Source organism: Gnatocerus cornutus, chromosome 9 (assembly GCF_029298725.1).
Source record: "Gnatocerus cornutus isolate USDA-ARS CGAHR chromosome 9, icGnaCorn1.1, whole genome shotgun sequence".
Taxonomy (NCBI): Eukaryota; Metazoa; Arthropoda; class Insecta; order Coleoptera; family Tenebrionidae; genus Gnatocerus; species Gnatocerus cornutus.
Window position 1 is genome coordinate 9,151,647 of NC_142241.1, and position 9,474 is coordinate 9,161,120.

Below are 9,474 nucleotides of genomic sequence, written 5' to 3' on the forward strand. Positions count from 1 at the left end.
ATGCAGTTGTGCCATCGTTGTTCTGCGTTTTATAAGCAAAGAATCGGTGTTACTTATCACAAAATCGAAAACGTACTTTTCCAAAAAATATCCAACTCAAACCAGCAAAATTTTTGAATTTTTAACTTTTCCACCCCTCCTTGTAAACTACTGGACTTATAGGTCTGATGGACAGTTGACAGATCACCAGATTTTTCTTGATATAACTCAAAGGCATTAGACAACGGCTTCGTCCCAAAGAAATTCCAAACGACTCATTTCGCTCAATATCTGTTTATTTGTGAAGCAAAAATTAAGTTATTGGTACTCAATTTAGGCAAAATTTCACGCCGAATCCAAATCTGTGCTCAAAATTCTCGTACTTCAAAAAATAACATTCGGGAAGTAGGAAATTTCTCAGAATCTCAGACAATCGCAATGGAGAATCCTGTCTAGTAGTAGATCATCTAAAATTAGAGAAATCCGCAAAAAGAAAATACTTGTGAAACGATTACTCCATAGACGCACATTCAAAGAATTCCATTCATATTCTTCTTACAAGGCATCGTCACAGAAGCATCTCAATCGAATCCGCCTAATTACAACACCCACCGCACACGACCCACTCATTATCAAAAGGAACGTAAGAAAATTACACGGATATTGTACTTTATTACTAATGGATTTGATATTTATCAACAAAACCATCAAAACTTAAATTCTTGCATAATAATTTTATGAAATGGCCGACGCCTTCCTTTTCTTCTTGGAGGCGTTCTCTGATGCTTTATTGTCTTGAATACTCTGCAACTTGGACTCCATTAACTCCTTCTGTAATTAACAGTCACCGATTCGTCCATTAGCTACCTACATCATCTTACCAAGGACTCGTTTCTACGAACTAGCAACTTAACATCTTCGCCAGTAACTGTCGACCTCTTCGCGTGTCTGTAATTACAAGAAAAGTTTCTCGATTGTGGATTCTATTAAAAGGATTACTTTTGAAAAGCTTCCAAATCTGATGAGTAGAGAACGAGCTTTTTCCAACTTAACTCTGCTATCAGATCGAGGACATCACCTTCGAATTCCATGTTGAGATTCGCTCCGACTTCCCGGGAAATTTTTCGGGCCGTTGAGTAAATTGAATGCTTTAATTTCTAGAAGAATGGAGAAAAACGGAATTTCAAAACGTGAAAAAAACTGAAAGGCGCTGCACCATCTGCCGAGAGCACCTGCAAGGGCTTCGGCGGCGAAGCAGTTACCTGGGCAAGGAGGCCCCCTACATTACAGATTTCTACGTAATTTTTGGTTCGCAGCACTGCTGAGCAGTTAAGATTGTGAAAACTAAGATAAAATAGATTAAATTAAAAGTTTAAAATTCGTACTGAAAATAATAGATTTTAGAGACTTACTTGTTCTTTGGTGTTGAAACTCATTTTTTTGGCATTTCGTTTCGAAATATTTCACAAAAGAAGACGGTTGATTTAGGTTATGTTCGGTTTTTAGCAATAGTTAGTCTACAAACCAATTTATAGGATGTATTTCAATAATTTAGTTTATCGATGCTAGATGTCGCGACGCTAGTTTAGACGCCAACTTTAAAAGGCATATGTTAGATACCTGTAATGGGTGCATGTCAGTTTTGAATAATAGATGGCTCTAGAATATTTAAGTTAAGTTTATTAATAATTGCAAAATATAATAATGAAAAACATAAAGTTATATTAAAATACTTGCTAATCTGCACTGAAAATAACAAAAACAAATTTATTGCTGATTCCCTACAATTTGATAAGAATGTGGGAAATGTGACAATTCTTGTTTGACATTCTGCAGAAATCGCAGAAGTTTAAAAAATCAGCATCATGTAGCTCGCTCTGCTGAACGACCAATCAGAGTCGTATATTAAATTTGGGATATTAAAATAGCCTAAAGTATACCTAAAGTAACAAAAAAATTTTAATTTAACAGTTTAAACGTGTGTACTGTGTACTAAAAGTTTCTCAATAAATTTACGCAGCAATAAAATAAATAACACTTTCTTTCCACGTTTGCTCCATAAAAACCACCCACCATTATCCTACATATAAAACCCTGGACAAATGGATCAACAATAAACGGTTCTGTGACTTGAAACTTTCTATTCAAATCTCCGGAATAATACAGTTCCGTCCGCAATAAAGTCACCCCTCGGATATCTCAAATGTCCCAAATAAAAATTTTTAAATCGGCAATAAAACGATTCGTGTGCCGGTCGTCTGCCATGCTTAAGTTTACCTGGGAAAGGATACGAGGCCAAGGTCTCAGGCCCCATTTTTATAACAACTTTTATTTTCCTCAAGAGCCGAAAGACTTGACAAAGGAAAATATGACCACAACCATCATCAGTCATCCGAGAGAACGAAACCTGCAATAATAATATAGTTCTGAAGGTTTAAAGTCAGCGGTGTCTTTTATGGGGCTCAGTTCGGCATTTAACGAAGGATAATAAAGGAGTTTTCTTGAAACTTTTTAAGAGAAAAAGGAGGACAAAAATCGTGTTGACAGCATGTCGTCGAGAAAAAATTATATTTCAAACTTTTTTAAATTAATTACTTCTAAACCTATCATGTAATGTTATCGTGTGCACAATGTCTTTAGAATCCTTCTAGGGTCAGCGAGTTGGAAGAATATCCGTTCACAAAACTTTTGAGAGTATTCGGAATTTTTCTCTTCAAATATGAGCTTCAACATATTAAATTTGAACGAAGAGGTATTCTTTAAATTAAGAAAGAAATTTTTTGGAAACTCGAAACGGGCACAAGAAGTAGCATCTTTAAATTTTTTTCTGCCAGATGCTCCGCCGTTGACCAACATAATTCACACGCATTTAAATAGTGAAGCGTTTTTGTGTCCTCCACGTAATTAATTAGTATGCACCCCTGTCACTTTAATTGCTACCCTCATGCAACAGACGCGTGTGATGGTATGGATCGGAAGTTCTCAGGCCAGTTCAGTTATGAGCAAACAGGTGGATGAGAGCTTCCGGTTACCATCAACTGTTTACCTGCGTGTGAGCGTAAACAGAAATGCTCGGGTTGTTTGAACCAAATTGTCAACAATCGCTTTTTTCGCCCTTTTGTTACAGCGACGCGACGGAAAATCTTTACAAGGGGGAACATAAAACCGTGGAATTTTAGTTGGATACAGATTTTTGTCGGGATGATAAAAAATAGCGTGAAAAGGAAGTTGGTTTACAGGTAGATCTGTTTTATCAAGGCCAATAGAGAGGGGGCGAGCATTGAAGATGTCTCTGCAAAGAAGCAACACTGATATATAAAAAATTATATCGTGTCCACATTATATGATGGATTTCTTCCCTGAAATCTACAAAAAATCCTCCCACCCTCAGGATTTTTTTATAGGGGTACCACGTCGTTTCTCCAATTAATACCGCCCCACCGCCCACAAAAAATCCAAACAAAAAATTTCGTTTTCTATTCCATCATTGACATCGCCCCGAATAGGCCACCTGTTGATTCCCCGCGCACTTATTAATCACTTTTTCCGACCTCATCTCTATCACGTTCATTAGGGCGCCTAACGGTTGGTCGACCTTGAAGTTTTCTATCACCTGCTCGAAGATCGAGTAGGCGTTGATAAAAAATCATGGTTGACCGGAAGTCCCGATTCTTCTGAAACACATGTCGGCGTGGTTATCAATCGGGAGAATTCGGTCGTGTGAGAACGTTTCGTCGTTTTTGTTCTCACCGTGACGGCGACCCTTCGACACACACGACCATCGATTTACAAGGTAAAAGGGGAAACTATTAGCTGGGGTGCGGAAGTCGGCGAGTTGTGCCACAACAAGAGAGGTGGGGAATTAGAGTGGCTTTTGGTGCTTTATTTGGGTCGAGAACTTGTAGTTGGTAACATCAATCAGAGCGCGATTAATCACAGTTTTTCAAATGTGATATCCGAAAGTTATAGAGGGTGCTTAAGTTCTTGCTTAGAAGAAATTAAATTTTACAGAATCCCGAAATCAGAATAAGGCGAAACACGCGCTGATACTTGTTGGAAAATCAACCTTACGAACCGGAAGTTGGAGATAAGAGAAAAAGTACCATTTCTCGCGACTAAATTGAGTCTTAGAGTATGAGAAGCGATTATAGATTTCCTGCCTTATATGTGCGGAGATTGCAAGGATATTTGATTCTTACATTCATCTTAAAATCCTATTACGTCTTTTTCACCGCAACATCCTCGACCAAATCAAACGAAAATTTCAATGTTCGTCCACTATATTTCTAGATAACAATCGTAAGTAAAAAATTAAGCAGCTCCCATGAAACTCTCCTTGCTCAGCCCCAACTGAAATTAATAAATCGCAACTTGTTTCAAACTACTAAATTATTCTTACAGCTTTTCCTTCAGTTTTTGCGCAGACAACCAGAGCACTTCCAGTTTCGCAACGGTCATCCAGTGGAGTGACTGAAAGAACTCACTTACTTAAACATTTTGTATAGAAAAAAAAATTACTTTTATCAAAACAGGTGTCGATCACTTTCAGCACCTTCTCATAGATCTCAGCATCTTCGTTTTTAAGCGGGTCAAATGACTTAATTGCCGCTGCCTTATCCATTTTTCCGTCAGCAGTCAACTATGGAAATTTATTATTTTAACATCGCAGAAAAACAAACTTACAATATCGTAATGTTCGTAGAAACAAGCTAAGACACATTTAGCACCATGGCCAGTTGGGGGAATTTTGTGTTCCATTAATTCCTGAATTTCGTCTACAAAAAAAAACAGATTACAGTTACATTCAAAGTACGCTTACATTACCAGCAGTGGCTTTTTCCTTCTCAGCACACGTCATTCCAACTTCTTGCACTTCTTCCATTACTTTATTGACAAATTCTTTACTTACGGCACTTGCGCCCACGAGAAGTACAGCTAAAACGGCGAAAGTCTTCATTTTTCAAAGTTTTCTTGAATGTGAGTGAATCTAACATACTGCATACTTATATGGGTAATAAATCTGAGAAGTCATTGATGTTTCCGCTAATTTGCTGAGTCAACGATACAATCAAAAAGTATTTAGGGCTGTGAAACTATGCATTAATTTTAATGATCTTCTTTTTCAAGCTATTTGTTAGATTTAATGTCATAGTACCGCTAATTTTGTCAGGAAAGATCAAAGATTAAGCCTTGCAGTTTTTTTCCAAAGAAACTTGCATTTTTACGATAATTCATTATCAGCCTTCAAAACTGTTACAACCACAATTCTGATAGAGATAAAGTAGTATGAGCAGGAAATTGAAACTAACTAACTATAGAAGTCTAAAATAGAATTTAGAGAATACAGAAAATGATGTAGAAGATTTAGAGAATCTCAAAGATGTGAAAATAAAAACTAACAAAAACAGTCTCAAAAAATGTTATTTTACGGACTCATTTAAGTCCTTAAAATAAGTCTTTATCAGACTGAATCCCAAAAAGTTGCCATGACTTAATTAATTAGTTAATTAATAACTAATGACTTAATTAATAACTAATGAAGCATACTGGTTCAATACAACAGTTAAACAACTTTCTTTTATTCAATACGTACACCAATATGAATAGGTACATATTAATAAATATAACACAATTTTTTTGGCGTTTTTGGTAATTTTTCAGTAATCGGTACAAAAAAAAATTATCGGAGTCATCTGAAATTCGTAAACAGCAACGATTGGTCCGCAAAAGCAGTATTTTAGGTACTTGTAACAAAAATATCTATTTTTACCAAAATTTAAATTCAAGCCCAGAGCTGAAAAACAAAAAGAATAGTCAAAAAACTTTTCAAAGGGTCTGAAAAATTAAACAATTTATTTATAAACTCAGAAGCATCTAGAACAATAAAAAAGTCCAAAAGTTTTCTAGAAATAATGAAAATGTGGAAAACAACTGAAATCCACAGAGTTCCTCAGGTGAAACGAATTAAACAGAACTGTGTATGTCCACTTGAAAAATGTAAAAATTTTGCAAAATTTAAAAACCAACTTCTTTTTAAATAATTTGTCACTTAAGTCGCCAATTTGGAGTCAAGAAATTGTCAAAACACGAGAAGACAAATTCAATAGGATCTCAATATTAATTTAAAAATAATTAATATTAATTTTATACAAAATAAAATACTGAAAAAGTAGACAACAACTAAAAGGACTAAAGAATAGTTTGAAAAGTCTAAATCAAAAAAAAAGAATTCTTAAAATTCGGAAACAGAAACACGTTCATTAAAAATATGTAAAAAAAATTAAATTTGAAAATCCAACCTAATTTTCATCATCTACAAGATCGGCGAATTTTTAGCAGTCAGTTAAGTGGCCACTTTGGCGTCAAGAAAACGTCAAAACACGACAAGAAGGATCTAGTTAATCGTAACATTAATTCATACTTAAAATAATCTCATTTCAAATTTTTATTAATTATCTGTCAAGCGATCAGCCCCATGATACAAAATTCTCGAGTTTTTACTGAAAATTTTAATTTTATTTGAAAGAGGCAACCCCAAGTTCTCACAATTAGTGTGCAGAAAATGTTGGGTCCGGTTTTACGTGAACTGTGAGAACCTTATTTGACCTCTTATAAATTGTAAGGTCAGCTCTAACGTTGCATAAAGGTTTGCATGCCTCTATATTTATGATTACTTTTTAATCCCTTAATTTTTTAAAAATCATACTACAGACTACAACAAACAGACGAAATGCCTTAATTATCCCACTTTCTTTAATTTTTCGCCGACTGAACCCATTTTTTCCCATCGAACCCACCGTGTCCACCTATCGTGTATCGGCATCCGCCACACGTCCGAGTGCCATTAACAGTTATTTCCCATGTCTGAATGCACTTCTACGCGTGGGAACTCCTCGTCCTTCTACCCTGGAAGGGTGTCCGGGGTGTTTCGACCATGCGGCGCTACGTCCGTCGAGGTGGGGGGCACGAATTCAGCTCATTCCCACGCTCTATCGGAATGTGTACCACCGAAACGCCGATCATTCTCAATAGTCACCTTAGTGACCTGTCTCGGGTTGAACATCCAAAACATTGGTCAGAAGGAATTCGCCCTTTGAGGGAGAAGTTTCGGAGTTTGAGGTGCGAAGTGAAGTTGGATATAGTGCTGCGGGCTGTGGTTTAAATTTGTTTGATTAAAGTGAATTAAAGGTAGGAAGTGACTTTTCTGAAGTTTATTTTTATTTTTTTACTTTGATTTATGTTGAGAAAGGTTCTCAATCAGGTGCTCATCCAGCATGAAATTCCTTCAAGCGCTCGTGTGTTGTTTACGCTACGTGATCACTTAATTTAACAATTTATTACACAATCTTTTATTTTCATTGATGAGATTAGAGCCTCTGTGAATGGAAGCAATACATGAATACTAAATCTTTGGCGATTTTAACTATTTCAAATTGAAATTGCGTCATGCAGCACCAATGAAATTCATGTTACCTTGGCAACGGCGTCTATATAAAACGTGACACCTTTTCAAATCGCTCTTAAATATGTTTCAAATCAAATTATTTTTTTTTCAGTGCCTGTGAACTGATCTGCATTTCAATTATGCCCATAAGTGAAGACGAGTACGAAATTCGATCACCTCAAGAGCCCACCATGTCGAAAGCAGAACTAAGAAAAGTAAGTTAGAACCCTCTTAACTGTACAGAAATATTTTAAATGCAAATTTCCAGACTCACAAACCTATTATGGAGAAGCGTCGGAGAGCTCGAATCAACCACTGTCTTAATGAGATCAAAACATTAATTCTCGAAGCTATGAACAAAGATGTAAGTGTAGCTTAAATTTAGTTTACAACTTTAATTCTGGCTTATCCTTGTAGCCCGCCCGTCACTCAAAACTAGAAAAAGCCGACATCCTAGAAATGGCAGTCAAGCACCTCCAAAACGTCCAAAAGCAGCAACTCGCCCTTGCCATGGCCACTGACCCTTCCGTCCTCCGAAAATTCAAATCAGGTTTCAACGAATGTGCCACCGAAATCGATCGGTTTGTTAACCAAGCGGACGTAGACATCGGTCTCAAAGAGCGCATGAGATCCCACCTCCAGAAGTGCATCGGTGGGATTGAACAAGTCTCGCATTTTAATTTCCCGATCGCGAGTTTACCCTTCGTGGGAGCAAACGTCTTGCACGAACCATCCTCTAGTGGAGATCAAAACAACAACGCTAGAATCCAAAGCATCCAACTCATCCCAAGTCGATTACCAAGCGGAGAAATCGCGCTATTGTTACCAAACTCTTCGAATCTGTCGTTTCCGCGAAGTAGTGCTTTCGCTACTGTCGTTCCTTCCACGTCGACCACTCCTCCAAGTAGTCCGAATCGTGGATTCCGACCGGTACACCCAAGCAAGAGTCATTCGTACTCTCCGCAAGTTCCCCAAGTCTCTTCTACTATCTCAACCGAAGTGAAGACTATGAAGTTTCCGATTCAGAAGAAAATCGAACCGCTGTGTATCATCACAAATCAGTCGGAGCGATACAAACAGGCACAGACTCGGGAAGATGCCGCAGAATTTGAAGAAAATCGGGGAGTTAAAAGAAAGTTTTCGGAGATATCGCATGGATTGCTTGCTGTCGCTCCGGAGTACGGTCAACCGACGAAGATGACAAAAACGGAGACGGTTACGAGTAGTGGAAGTGACAGTGTTAGGGAAGTTGGTGAACCGTCGACGTCACGGGAAGGGGAAGGGAGCAGTGATATGTGGAGACCTTGGTAGTGTGGTTTGACTTCAAAGCTTCATTGTGATTAGTACAGTTCTTCGGGCGACAAGTTCGATGCAATTTTTGAGATTTTTAATGTTTTCTATTTTCTTAAGTTTTATAGTTATAAGAAATAAAAAATTATTTTTAGGGGTGTCATTTCTTCTTAAGTGACCCAGCAAATAATTAAATTATAATTAAAATTATTTGTGAGTAAAATTACAGTAACGATATTAATTTCCAATTTATTTGTGGTAAATTAACGTTCGTTAATAATTTGGTACCTATTGGAAATGAAATAAATGCAATAATTAAAAGCGAAAAATGAACAATTAAAATAAAAATAAAAATTAATTCAATTAAAAAAAGCAAAATTAGTTCACATACGAGGGCATGTTTTGTTTCCTTCGTTTCTTTGTAGGAATGTACCCCTTGCCTAATAAAATATATTATCCTTTTATGCAAACATCCTCTTCAATCTCAACTAAGATTTTATGGGTTGAAATGAATAAGTCATTTCATTAAAGTTTCAAGTTTATTTGCAACCGAATTAAATCTCCTCTTCTTGTAACCGTAACGTATGCAAGAGTGTCAGTAAAACTAGTGGTGTAAGGGTCAAAATGAATATTAATTCTGAACTTGTTAGCATGCTGTGTGCGCATCTAAAGTAATTCTGTAAAGTAAGAGAAAATAAAACATTTCAGTGACTGGATCAAAGAAAATATTTAAAACTTTACCACCAGCAAATCGTTTGTAA

The 9,474-nt window shown here is 36.6% G+C and overlaps 3 protein-coding genes across 3 annotated transcripts; 1 reads left to right on the forward strand and 2 right to left on the reverse strand.

The window, feature by feature from the left end:
- Positions 1 to 631: 631 nt before the first annotated feature.
- LOC148168633 (centromere protein S-like) lies at positions 632 to 1,492 on the reverse strand. Its single transcript, XM_088045978.1, has 4 exons — positions 1,392 to 1,492; positions 979 to 1,136; positions 861 to 927; positions 632 to 810 (listed from the first exon to the last, which is right to left on the reverse strand). The coding sequence occupies exons 1-4, from the start codon at positions 1,413 to 1,415 to the stop codon at positions 715 to 717; spliced, it is 345 nt and encodes a 114-aa protein (XP_087902104.1). The 5' UTR covers positions 1,416 to 1,492; the 3' UTR covers positions 632 to 714.
- A 2,749-nt stretch (positions 1,493 to 4,241) lies between these two features.
- LOC148168634 (general odorant-binding protein 28a-like) lies at positions 4,242 to 4,970 on the reverse strand. The gene is made up of 5 exons (XM_088046023.1): positions 4,804 to 4,970; positions 4,663 to 4,754; positions 4,498 to 4,618; positions 4,379 to 4,449; positions 4,242 to 4,329 (listed from the first exon to the last, which is right to left on the reverse strand). Exons 1-5 carry the CDS (start codon positions 4,934 to 4,936, stop codon positions 4,291 to 4,293), a joined length of 456 nt encoding a protein of 151 aa, XP_087902149.1. The 5' UTR covers positions 4,937 to 4,970; the 3' UTR covers positions 4,242 to 4,290.
- A 2,105-nt stretch (positions 4,971 to 7,075) lies between these two features.
- On the forward strand, positions 7,076 to 9,037 carry LOC148168635 (protein deadpan-like). Its single transcript, XM_088045591.1, has 4 exons — positions 7,076 to 7,167; positions 7,536 to 7,638; positions 7,692 to 7,787; positions 7,841 to 9,037. Exons 2-4 carry the CDS (start codon positions 7,564 to 7,566, stop codon positions 8,732 to 8,734), a joined length of 1,065 nt encoding a protein of 354 aa, XP_087901717.1. The 5' UTR covers positions 7,076 to 7,167; positions 7,536 to 7,563; the 3' UTR covers positions 8,735 to 9,037.
- The last annotated feature ends 437 nt before the right edge of the window (positions 9,038 to 9,474 follow it).